General features: G+C 41.4%; 2 protein-coding genes across 7 annotated transcripts in view; both read left to right on the top strand.

The window, feature by feature from the left end:
* The window catches only part of ppp1r9a (protein phosphatase 1, regulatory subunit 9A), a 66,601-nt gene extending 61,499 nt beyond the window's left edge, over nt 1-5,102 (top strand). The window contains exons 15-20 of one of the 6 annotated variants that reach the window (XM_074613998.1): nt 476-524; nt 746-790; nt 2,102-2,221; nt 3,332-3,355; nt 3,623-3,805; nt 4,672-5,102. In XM_074613998.1, the coding sequence (XP_074470099.1) occupies nt 476-524; nt 746-790; nt 2,102-2,221; nt 3,332-3,355; nt 3,623-3,805; nt 4,672-4,854 (604 nt within the window). In that variant the 3' untranslated portion in view covers nt 4,855-5,102. Of the gene's footprint in view, nt 1-475; nt 534-745; nt 791-2,101; nt 2,222-3,331; nt 3,356-3,622; nt 3,806-4,671 lie in introns of all 6 variants that reach the window. The other 5 variants (XM_074614001.1, XM_074613999.1, XM_074614000.1 and 2 more) reach the window with 5 other exon arrangements.
* A 2,841-nt stretch (nt 5,103-7,943) lies between these two features.
* asb4 (ankyrin repeat and SOCS box containing 4) lies at nt 7,944-11,002 on the top strand. Its single transcript, XM_074614014.1, has 6 exons — nt 7,944-8,351; nt 9,181-9,480; nt 9,581-9,823; nt 9,919-10,166; nt 10,259-10,372; nt 10,688-11,002. Exons 1-6 carry the CDS (start codon nt 8,039-8,041, stop codon nt 10,874-10,876), a joined length of 1,407 nt encoding a protein of 468 aa, XP_074470115.1. The 5' UTR covers nt 7,944-8,038; the 3' UTR covers nt 10,877-11,002.
* The last annotated feature ends 1,959 nt before the right edge of the window (nt 11,003-12,961 follow it).

The following is a 12,961-nucleotide window of genomic DNA, read 5'->3' as shown; positions in this document are numbered from 1 at the left end:
ACAATTTTTTTTATTGGACTTAATATAGTATAATTATTTTAGGAATAATTTACTACTGATATTTTTTAAATTAATAATTTTTAAATCTCATGTACCCCCTGCAGTACTCCAAACTATCCCTAGGGATACTCATACCCCTATTTGAGAAACACTGAACTAATGCATGATGACGAAATAAAACTAGACAAGCTGGATGACATAGTTACATACATTGATAAACAGAATATAAGCAGAGAGTATTTAGTGCATCAATGCTGGACAACTCTACTAAATAATAACTGCATCCGAGTTCCAGTCTTATCTTCCTGCTGGTGCATTAACTAATGAATGATGCATTGTGGGACACTGTCCAACAGAACATCTGGATGGTTTTTTTGTATCTATCCTACTAAATGAGTCCAGGTACAGAAAATGTTTATGAAGTGCAGTACAGTAATCATCACCACTGACCTCTACGTCCCTCTCTGTGTCTCAGCTCCACCGAGCCGTCAGCAGAGGACAGTCCAGAGAAACTCACGGCCAAGGTACATGAGGTTTGGCGACTGTACTTTGGGCAAATAATGATTCACTTTACAGATACTGTACAGTGAGGACATTAAAGGACATTTTGTTTTTTACCCTCTGTAATGTAAGTCCAGTCAGAGCAGGCTTTTTGTCAGATCTATATACTTACATACTGTAAGTTTGACGATTTCTTCTGGTATGCCATTTAGCTCTGATGTGTTGTGTTATTTCTGTTGAACAGACCTCTCTTACATGGCCCCACTTCTTCTCCTATTCATATTACTTGGTATTGTATTCTTTTGTGTTTTGTTCAATCATACCTCAATCCACTGAAATGGAAATGAGTTGGTACTTAAAGAGGTAAACAGGGTTTAGTATTACTTGCAAAAATGCGTAATTGCATTATTAATTACAAGAAAATCAATGAGTATCCCTACATAATCTTAAATATATCTTATAATCTTAACTATGTCTTCAGCAACACTGTAAAAAATGTCCATTTTAACAATCTTATGATCTGTTTTTAAATATTAAATTCCAGTTTTGTGGTTTTCCCAAGTATTCCCCGTGCAAATCAGTTTGTTTCATAACGCATCTTCAATCAGCTAAATGTCATACTGACACATTAAGATTAAAGTTGTTAACATGGGCATTCGTTTGCGGTGTAGCAACCTGCATGAAAACTCTCTTTCTAATCCTGTGTAATATCAGATGTGGTTACCATAGGATTAAAAAGGAGATTATTTTTGATCCTGCACCAATCCAATCCTTTTCTCTCTCCAAGGACACGCTTTCAGCTTGAGACGAGTGCACATCAGAAGATAAATCAATGCAGAATGTATTCGCATTAATAGTTATGTGGAGCTTTTAAGTGAGGATTCAGCCCAGCGAGCTGAAAGTCTGAACCTGTGAGATTAGTTTCGCTTTTACTTCAGACAGAACTCCTTTGAGCCACAGTATATAGCTAAAGGTAAGATGTAAGATGAGGCTCTACACTTTCAACTCAAAATCTTATATAAATGTAATGTTACACTTTGTCTTTAACTCAGAGGACCAATGGCCTAACACTTGCTCTGTGAAAAACACTATTGCTCTATTTATTAGTTTTAGTTTCCCTCCTCCTGGTAGTCCGTATTTCTTAGCAGCAGCTTGTCTCTGCATGTTTAAGCACAGATTTTGGATCTTAATTCCATAAACGTCCACACTCTGGCACACTACCAAGGACACACAGAGAGAGAGATTTTAAAAATTGGATAGCATCCAACTACATAATCACGTCCACAGTTTGTGCTATAATGGAACATCTTAAAAATGAGGGATGTGCACAACCCTGACATCTTGCAGTCTATCAAACAGTTTAAGTATATTAGTGGAATATGCTTTTTATTGACTGTCAAATATTAGGAAGAAGCACATCGATCATTCTGGTACGTGCTCGGAGGAAAATATCTTCATTCTTCTGATTCATTCACTCCTCGTCGAAGTCTCTGTTTAAGAAATAGAAATAGAGAAGCACTCTGTCTAATCAACTAATCTCAGCCTCAGAGCTCGTTGGCTCTCACCACCACGCTTATAAAGTGTGTTGTTGATTTCTCAGGGACCCACTCTGAACGATGATCTGAGCGCCAGCAGCAGCAGCTCAGTGGAAATCAGCGGCCTGCTGAGTGAAGCCAAGATGTCGGGACGCTCACACACACTGGTGCTCTCCTCAGATGAGGTACACATATTAACTTAAACTACTGTCTTTTTTGTTAATGGAAGTTGGGTAAGGTGATGATAGTTTGTAAGATGAAATGCGTTATTAAAACGTTTAAACAAATAATGTACATGAGATTGATTACACAACATCAAAGGTGCACCCCCCTAAATACAAGCTCACAAAATGAACATTTAAAGGAACTGTGCAGCATTTTGTGGGATCTATTAGCTATTGGAATATGATATTCATAACTACGTTTTTATTAGTGTATAATCACCTGAAAATAAGAATCATTGTGTTTTTGTTAGCTTAGAATGAGTCCTTCATATCTACGGGTCCTCTTCACGTAGTCCGCCATGTTGCTCTCTACAGAAGCCCAGAACGGACAAACCAAACGCTGACTCTAGAGAGAGCTTTTCACGTTTTTACGTTACCTGAAGGGCACCGTAGTTCTCCGCCACACTTGTGAAACTGTGGTAATGTGAGCCGCAGAGTGCAAAACCGTGGTACCGCCAGCCGCCGTCTGACTTCCGTTGCTACTAAAATAGTATTATTATGGTATGGATGGCCTCTGAGCGAGGCGAACGCCGTTGTGCACTCTGCGGCTCACATTACTGCAGTCTAGGAAAGGAAGGAGTGAGCGGAGGGTTACTCAGTTGGTTGCAATCTGCAACCACACCACTAGATGCCGCAAAATCCTACACACTGTACCATTAAGAAAAGTTTTCAAATACCTTGTCAGTTCAAATGTGGCCAAAATGCTCTAAACCCATTTACCTGACATCCAAAACTTTGATCAAAATCCACTTTTTTGATTCATAACTTGAAGAAAAAAAAAAAAAAAAAAACATATTTGTAAAACTGTAGGCATCTGTCAGTTCATCTGTTTTAAAATACACATTTAAGTGTAAACAACAACTGAAACAAAAGACAGAAAAAACATTATCCTTACAGGGAGAAGCTTCTCTCATATTCCTCTGGTAGAAAACAACAGGCTAAAAATCAATTCACCAGTTTAGGCTCATTATATTCAAATGTTAGTCCAGGCTGCTGTCGTGTAAGCCATATTGTTTATTCCCTGTTAACAACCCAGTTGCCTTCTGTTGTTTTCAATGCTGCCACGTTCAGAGTCTGGATATGATAGATGACGAGGTGAGACTTGTGTTTAACTGTGAGCATGTCTTTATGTGTCTGTTGAGCATACGCCATTTGTCTGTGTGTCATTCCCACAGAGTATTATGTGTTGCTACAGAATTTAGTTGTCACTTGCTGGGAAATGTCTTGAATGTGTCGTTGATTTCATCTGAGCTCATTAAGCGTTCCCTAAACATTATCATTCTGCATCCTGTAGATAGAAGTTAAGAGTTTTACATCTTCTCTGCTCCCCTGTCTGTCTCTCTCCCTGTCGTACATGTTCAGATCCTAGATGAGGGACAGCTCCCGAAGCAGCACCAGTGGCAGAACCGCAGCATCACAGAGTGGACCTCCCAGCAAGTGGCCCGCTGGCTAATGGGCCTCAACTTAGAACACCACATCCCAGAATTCACTGCCAAAAACATAGATGGAGAACAGCTGCTGCAGCTGGAGAGTGCTGAGCTCAAGGTAAGTTAAAGGTTGTTCACACATACTGTATGTTTTGCTCACATACATACTGTACTGTCTATAAAGTGTTTTCCCTAAGATGGAGCAAAATCTTTTCGCACAATTTGTTTTGTGTGCTCCCAAAGCGCGCCCTGCCGGGAGGTTTCTATGTCTGCCGGCACCAGAGGGGCTCTTGAGGCCTAAATAGGCTACATAGCTACAGTACATTTGTGCACAGTAATTAGCAGGGAAATGTCTGTTTGGCCTACATATTAGGTATCTCAACATTTAGGAAAATACACTTTCATTGAACACAGTAAATGAACTTGCCTCACTACACTGTTGTATTATCAAACAGTGTTAATTCACTTAAATTACATTTTCAATCATTAAATAACTTACATTTATGACGTTTCTTCAAGGGAATCCTATCCAAATAATATATAACGTTAATATCTCTGAGGGAATCTGTCAAAATTGTCTTAGAGATTGACAGCTGACAGCTTAACAGATTGACAGCTGTTGCAATCAGAGGAATCGCCACCTGCTGGCTAATAGAAAGAATGCAAGTTTAAGGCACTTCAGCATTGGCTTCCCTTCTCAGACCTCAGAGTGGCCCACTGGTCCAAGCCCGACCTGAGCAATGGCAGTTGTAAAAGCCTGAATATCCAATGTAAAAAAATGAATAAATACATAAAAGTTCGGTAACAGACATTTGTGACATGATCTCCGACATGCGCCTTTTCCTACCGAATGTTCAGCACAGTCATATCACAGACTATAAGAAAAAAAACACCAGGAAATTGGCACAAACCCGATCTTAGGACAGATAATCAAAGCTCTAGACCAAAGGAAGAAAGATGCTTATGCACGTTTATTTGTTTCAGGCCCTTGGAGTTACTTCTTCCCAGGAGCGTGCCCTGGTCAAGAAAAAGATCAAAGACCTTAAAGTCCTGATGGAGAAGGCAAAGAGGAACCGGGAGAAAGTGGAGAAACAGCGCGAGAAGCTACGGAAGAGAGAGCTGGAGCAGCAGCAGAAAGACGAGCGCAGAGAGAGCGCGGCAGAGTGAAGTGAATTATTAGATCACCTCCCGCTTTACTGTAGCACCACACCAAGTAGCATCTGGAGGAACAGAACGTCAGGAGGCCCCACAGATGAACCCTGAGGGACGCCTGCTCAGTAGTTCAATAGTTCTCAGTGGTGGAGCTACACACCCAACAACTGTCGGAGACTGTTGAGTGACTTTTTTCACCAAGCAATTTAAACCAAAATGAGCAGCTGGATGATAGGATCCTGCCCCGTTCATTTGCCTCATTTTACACCCATTTTACTCTATTTATTTGACTGTTTATTGCTGTAAATTAGGTTTATTTATTCATATCCAGTCTGTGAAAAGTTCATCTCATCCTCATCCCCATATCATCTCCAGAGCCGTCTGCGTCGCCCATCACAGCACCCGTAGACATGACGATCACGTACATGTACAGTGATAAATACAGATACAAAAATGTGCCATTTTGATAGACTTATGTATATCCTGTTCAGATACATAGATATCAGTGAAATTGCTTTGATGAAGCACATACAGGTCAGGCCTGTGTGGTGGAACACATGAGGCAGTACTCATCTCCCACCACCGGGTGTCCCCATGCTGCTTACTGTCACTACTGAAGGATGCAAACACTGGAACTTTCCAATAGGAACTGGAACGGGAATCAAGTTTCAACTGGGAGAAACAAACTCTCTCAGTACTTGCGAGAACACTGGAAGTGCAAACACTGTAAATGTAACCTCTGCACTGGCTCGTCCAATGCTCCTTACAGTACACATGTACCACACTAAAGTATGAATGACGACAAGGACATACTGTACTCATTGAACTGGTTCTAACGGAGACTTCAGGTACAATGTAATCAAGAAATTTGTAACTTAACGAAACCTGTACCACAAAAACAAACAAAAAAAAAGTTAAAATGAGACTTCCTGCTTATATGCATAATGTTGCTTTGACACCGCTTGTAACCTGCTTTTGACCTCTTTTTATATTCTCTCTCAATAACAAAGTAATACCCCGCCGCTGCCTTTAGAAATTCTAGAGTAGTAGAATTTTTACCCGCTTCTGTGTGAGTGTCGAAAAACACATACAGTAGACTAAACATTTTTTTTTTCAGAAAAACTACACGTCAAAAGCTCATCATGCAAATGACTTTGGAATATTCAGAATAATATCTAGGAATGCTGCCATATAGACGAGTCGTCTCTGTGATGAAAGACAGACGCAGTGAGTCCAGAAATTGTCTTAAAGATGATCATGCCTGATAACCACTGATGTGAAATTGCACCTGATTGATGCAATATAGTTTTAATTTTCCTATGAAACTGGTTCAGTTTTGATTTACTTGTTAGATAAAATATATACCTTTTGAAATTATTTTGTATTTTATGCAATTCTTGTTTTAGGATTATGACGCTCACTGAGATCCCTGTGTTACTTCTTTAGCATTCCCGAGAATCATTCCGTAGGTTTACAGTAAATATTATAGAGACGCCAGTGTCACCGTGATCGAAACGAAAGGCAGCTTTGGTTATGATTCCCATTAGTCTCAAGGGCCCTGCCTGCTGTACTGATAACAGGATAACAACAAGAAGAATAGTTATAGATACCTCCTGCAACTCCACAGTAATACAGGTATCACTGTTAATGTTATTATTTATTTATTTCTGTATTTAATGAAGCAACTGTTTATGATAACTTATACAAGAGTATTAACACCTAACAATGATTTATCCAGAATTGTATAATTACTTCCTATTGCCAAAACGTACCTGTTCATTAAAAGTGATTTAGTTTCAAATGGTTGTTGAAAGATTTGCAAAGCGAGAAACGCAGTAATAATCCCCTCCATCGTGCTTGTGGTTTTCCCCTCTAATACAACCATAGTGCTGCTCCAGTGCAACTCCAATAAACTGCTCATGATGTATTCTTATGGAAGATTTTGTAACACTTGAACCTTTCTGTGAATACCCCCCCACCTTTAACCTCTGTCAAGTCAGTCCGCCGACTGCAACTCTTTTGACTCTTTTTGTATGTATAGTAAAACACTGAGAGCAATACGCTGTACGAATCCTAAAGAAGCCTTGTTTTTCTATCGTGTCAGTGTGTGTGCAGTTTGTCTGAGGGGGCTGAGGAGGCTTAAAGGTCACGCCTGACGGATCTTTTCTATGTGCTTGCCTGGCATGATGAAACCAACGTATGGATGTGACCCCGGTGCTCCTCCTGGCAGGCGTTTTGAGTCGTGTCCAGATGGGTTTGTCTTTCATGTGCGTAGAGAGCAAAAAGATAAATCACCACCAACTGCTAACCATGCTTTCACTCTTTTAAAAAGCTGTGCTTATCCTCCTCCTCCTCCTTTTTTTGTCATTACCTTGCTCTCTTTTTCGCATTCTGAAAAGTTTGAAAGGGCAGCTACCTGTCACACTGAATAAAATGTGCAGTCACTGTCCATAGTCTGCTTTTGTTTCTTCTTTTTCTTCTTTTTGTTTCACCACCATTCGTCTGACTTCCTCTACGTAGTTTTAGTGGTTATATCTAGAGATAGAAATCTGTGCAAAATTCATGTTATAACTGCTTATGATTGTTCCTTTTTCATTCTTCTCTTCTAGAATTTCTCATAGTAAACCTGATCGTCATAATAAATCTTCAGTATAGGAAGACATTTTTTGGCATCATTGGCCAAAAAATCCATAATAACCTTTCAGCATATTGTAATTCAAGTGTTCTGAGAGAGTCTTTTGCACCTCCTCATGATCTAACCCGTGATGGGAGACTTTAACCAATCACAGGTCATTTCAGAGATGGGCACTACTGTCAGGATGTAGTGACATCACATTTGCTCCATTTCTACCCACTGCAGCTTTAAGATGGAATAGAAGAGAACAAGCAGATTTCCCTCTGAAACATTTGCCATCCCCATGCCATGTTTACATGGCCTGTTATTTTTACAATGTGACCTTCCCACTGCCCGATGCCTTTCTCTCAGCAGGCAATCCCAGCAGACTGGCTGACCTGGAGTCAGCTGTAGCTCTCCAGTCCCTCCCTCTCCTCTTTCTATTTATATCCAGCCTAATTTCACCGCAGGGCTATTTTCCTCTCTCTGACAGCTCCCTCCTGTCACTTGTTGCTCCTCTTCATTTCCGTCTTCCTTCCTCATATCTGATGGCTCTGCTTATGGAGGCCTTCCTCCAGTGTGGGTATGATTGACACCCTTATTATCAGCATTTGTGCATTTATTTACAATCTCCTCCTTGTTGTGTGGAGAACATTAGTGTCCGATCCAGCTGGTGTGGCAGTGCCATACGAGGAGCGAGGCTCTTCTTTTAGGGAGCTCATGGAGGAGTTGAGCCCCAAACAACTGGCTGTCAAACAGCTGAAGCGACGGTTCCTGGAGGCCCTGCAGGCCAACGATGCCCAGGAGGTCGTGCAGATTCTGCACACCGGGAAACTAGACATTGACATTGTGCTGGAGGTGGAGGACCCCAGCATGGTGCTGGCCTCATACAAACAAGGTACGGAGAGACAGTATGATGAGAGTGATCCACATTTCACCAGCAGCAATAAAATCAATGGTGATTTACTGTATGTTTGTCATACTATATCAAACGTTTAGCCCCAGAAAGATGAGTTATCATGTGAGTATCCAGAATAAACAACAATATTGTGAGACATCATATGTTTTCACAAAGCATTACTTAAGAAAAATAGATTGCAAACACCTCCTCAATTTCATAACATTGAAGATTTATTCTGTAGCTTTTCCACTAGGTGGTGTTAAATCCCCATGGATAGATAGCTGGATATGACAGGAAACACTGTCTACACTAGGTGAACTACAATAACATGCATACTCAGGCTACTGGGGATTAAACATACTGCAATATAAGAACAAAGCCATTATGAGATGAAAAGTCTGAAATGCTACAAGCACCTTTTTCCTTTCATTTTAAAGCCCCTGATAACTTTTCCAAGTATTTCTCTATAACCTTAAACTTTCATGATTAATTATGTAACAATCAAAGTAAAAAAAAAAAAAAAAACTTAATTAAAGGTGTTATTGATAACATTTTTATGTAAATGAATATTAAAAAATAATACATCCACAGAGCCTTTAGAAAGCTGCCGAATAAAAGAATGGCTTTTCCTGAAAATATAATGATTGTGAATTAATCATTTAAAAAATGTTGGCGGGTCCAAAATGAACTTTTTTGTTTCACATGAAATAACCATACAGTAACAGTTCTAAATTTGACAGAAAGTATTATGTTTTTCTTGTACATCGTCACTCACTGGGATCCTGATTGAGAAAGTAGGTTTACACGTTTGTCTCATTTGCTACAGGTTATTGGCTCCCAGGCTACAAACTGGAGAAGTCCTGGGCGATGGGTATTCATGTATGCGTGATTTACAACGCCTTGGAGACAGCACTGGTGCTCCTTCAGGAAGGTGCAGCCATCAACCGGATGCCCAACGGGAAGACGCCGCTGCACGTGGCCTGCGAGGTCTCCAACGCCGACTGTGTCGCCTTGCTTTTGGCTCACAGGGCCAAAGTGAACAGCCTGTCGCTGAGCGGACACACACCGCTGCACTACTGCATCACCAGGGAGTCGGTGGACTGTGCCAAGCAGCTCATCCTTAAAGGTCAGGAGGGGAAGGATGCATGGGTAGATGGATATATGAGTAGATGAAAGTGCAAATACATCCAAAACTACAAAATAACCGTCACTTTTTCTCCATGGAGGTGCAAAAGTCAACACGCCCGGCTACAACAATGAGGAGGACACACCTTTACACACAGCAGCCAGATTCGGTGTCCCAGAGCTGGTGGCGCTCTACTTGACCAACGGAGCGTCTGTGGATGCGGTCAACTCTCTCCAGGAGACTCCCCTGATGACTGCGTGCTTCTGGTCTTTCGACTCTAAAGAGCAACTCTACAGCCAAGATCACCATCTTGTCTGTCGTCTCTTGCTGGACCACCAGGCAGGTGAGTTTTTTTTTTTTTTGGACTTATATTGTCATTGTGTGTCATCCATGGAAGCTTCATGTTTTGTTTTCTACAACATCCCCCCTCTCTTCAAGACCCCAACCTCCGAGAAGTGGACAATAAAACAGCTCTTCACAAGGCGGCCTGGAACTGCGATCACGTCCTGATGCAGATGCTGCTGGAGGCCGGAGCAGACACACGATCCATGGACATCAACGGCTGTGCCCCTATTCAGTATGTCCTCAAAGTGACTGGTGTCAGGCCCATGGCCATACCTGAGCTCTGCTATCAGCTGCTGCTCAACCACAACGCAGCACGGATCTACCCACCCCAGTTCCACAAGGTACACAGATGTGGACTGATGTTATTAGATGAACAAAAGGTTCTTGCACGTTTCTTGTGCTGTATAATGAAATGCTGTGTTGTTTTGTGCAGGTGTTGCAGACCTGCTACGACTACCCCGATGCAGTAGAAATCATGGTCAACTCTTATGAACACTTAAAGCCCACAAACAAGTGGAGAGATGCCATTCCTGATGACTGCTACAAGGTAAAGGATCTACTGTACATGGATAGTATAAAGTGTGTTTTCAGTGTAAACCCAGCGGTGGATGAAGTACCTGAAAGCCACGCTTGAGTAAAAGTACTTATATCTAACTAGAAAAAGACTTTAGTAGAAGTTAAAATCACCTGTTAGAATATTACTTGAGTGAAAGTCCTAAAGTGTATGATAATTACTGTACTTAAAGCTGCAGTGGGTAGAATTGGAGCAAATAGGATTTTAAAAAAGTTATTTAATTTGATAGGGGCTTATTAATGATTTACAATCTGGGATAGATGTGATAACACTGCTTTTCTTCCTCAGCGACACAAAGACTTCTACGACTCTTTGTTCGCCGTTTGCGCCAACACTCCTCGCAGCCTGCTCCACCTGACCAGATGTGCAGTCAGAGCCAGTCTGGGTGGGTTCTGCCACAGAGGTGTAGCACAGCTGCCTCTGCCACCTCCCATGAAGAAATATCTACTCCTGGACCCAGAGGGGATACTGTACTGATGAAGCCTGTCACCTGACGCTTTTTATGTAAACACTCACTTCCTATCTGCAGGCTATGGAAAGTGAAAATGCTGCTAGTTGGAACTGGTACTAACAGGTGTGTCTTTTGTATTTTTTGCATATCATTCCCAGAGGCTTTTGTCTGGAACATAAGAAATCCCTCTTTGGGACAGAATAAACGTAATCTATGGTGGAGTGGAACTCAAATGACATGACTTAAAAAAATAAAACTGATTTATGAAGGCGGTTTGAGGCTGGACATGACAGATGACGCCATCCAACTAATTACAAATTGAGTCAATTGACAGATGTTTGAGTGACAGGTGAGAAAATAGCAATTTACTGGGTATAATTATAATAATAATTCATTTGATGGTGATTGACAAGGTCACATGGAACCACCGTCCCATCCCCACAACCTCTCTTTCTGTAGTCTTTGTATGATCTATATCTTTCCCCTTCTGCAGAGGCCTACTTTTAAAGTGACATGAGTGTCAGTAAATACAATTTGTCTATCACGGTGCTGCCTCATACTTCAGAGGATCCTGGCAACCTGCCGTAATGCTCACTCTCAAGCACATGTTCTCGTGATACCCCTCTATTTGCAGAACAAACACTTGACAAAGCCCTCCACGATAAGTGCTTGTTTTTCCAGTGGATTGCACATGAAGCCGTGTACATGGACCAAATTTTTGCTAGCCAGGAATAAAATAAAAAATCCTCTCAACTCCCTCAAAACAGGCAGGGATGGTAACTTAAAGGAACAGTGTGTAACATTTCAGGGGTTCTATTAGCCGAAATGGAATATAATATTCATAACTATGTTTTCATTAGTGTATAATCACCTGAAACTAAGAATCGTTGTGTTTTCGTTAGATTAGAATGAGCCCTTTGTATCTACATAGGGTGCAGGTCGTCTTCATGGAGTCCGCAATGTTGCTCCGCCATGTTTCTACAGAAGCCCAGAACGGACAATCCAAACACTGGCTTTAGAGAGAGCCTTTCATGTTTTATCGTTACCTGAAGGCCCGACATGCTTGGGAAACTGCGATAACGTGAGCCGCATAGTGCAAAACTGTGGTTCCGCCAGCCACCGTCTGACTTCCGTTGCTCCTAAAGTAGTGTTATTGTAAGAATGGCCTCTGAGCGAGATGAACGGTATTACTACTGTTTTGCACTCTGTGACTCACGTTACCACAGTCTTTGAAAGAGAGGAGTGAGCGAAAGTGTACTCACTTGGTTGCAACCACACCACTAGATGCTGCCAAATCCTACACACTGCACCTTTAATATCCTTGTCATGTTTTGTAAGAATGACCACCTTAACTCAACACCAGATATTATCTTTGAACTGCTTTCCAAAGCCGACTTCTAGATTCTCACCTAAAGGAAAACCACTTTGAAAAGTCTCAGGTAGACCTTTAATTGTGACCTGGACCAATCATCCGTAGTCACAACAGCACGCTGTAATGGTAGTGAGCATCTCTGTCTATTTTATCCAGGTTTTAAGTCTAATTCGACATGGGGAGATAATGCCAGTGTACAATAGAGGGAAGCACTCAGGAGACTGAGGCTGCCGCCTGGAGAGAGAAGCGCTGCTGAGCTATTGTGTAGTGTTTTTGTTGAAGAGGAGACAATGAACTGGCAGCCGCTGGGAACATTAAGATGTAGGCTGAATTCGGATGGGAGCAAGGAAATGGAGCTTTTTCTTCATCTTTAATCATTATTGGACACAGATAGCAAACTTGCATTTTAATGTGTCACTAAGAAATTAAGACAAAAGATAGGTTTCATTTCTGGAAACATTTCAAAGAATGATTAAAGGGGCTCTATGTAAGAATCAGAAATTGCTTGTTAACAGTGATACCTGTGGCCGTTAAGTCAACGACAGTCAGTGCCCTGTTGCTCGCGCTTGTGCTCGCACTACGTAGACGCGTGCATGCATCGGTTAAAAACAGTCAGGCGATACACACGAGACTGAACCTGATTGTCAGCTAAAACCACAATATCACTATATATTTCACATGCTTGCTTACAAAACGAAGGTCCCTCCATGAATCGAAGGCCCGGTCGATGTTGATCCTA

The sequence above is a fragment of the Sebastes fasciatus genome, chromosome 17 (assembly GCF_043250625.1).
Source record: "Sebastes fasciatus isolate fSebFas1 chromosome 17, fSebFas1.pri, whole genome shotgun sequence".
Taxonomy (NCBI): domain Eukaryota; kingdom Metazoa; phylum Chordata; class Actinopteri; order Perciformes; family Sebastidae; genus Sebastes; species Sebastes fasciatus.
Note: the sequence above shows the minus strand (reverse complement) of the source record. Positions and strands in the feature narration are given on the sequence as shown.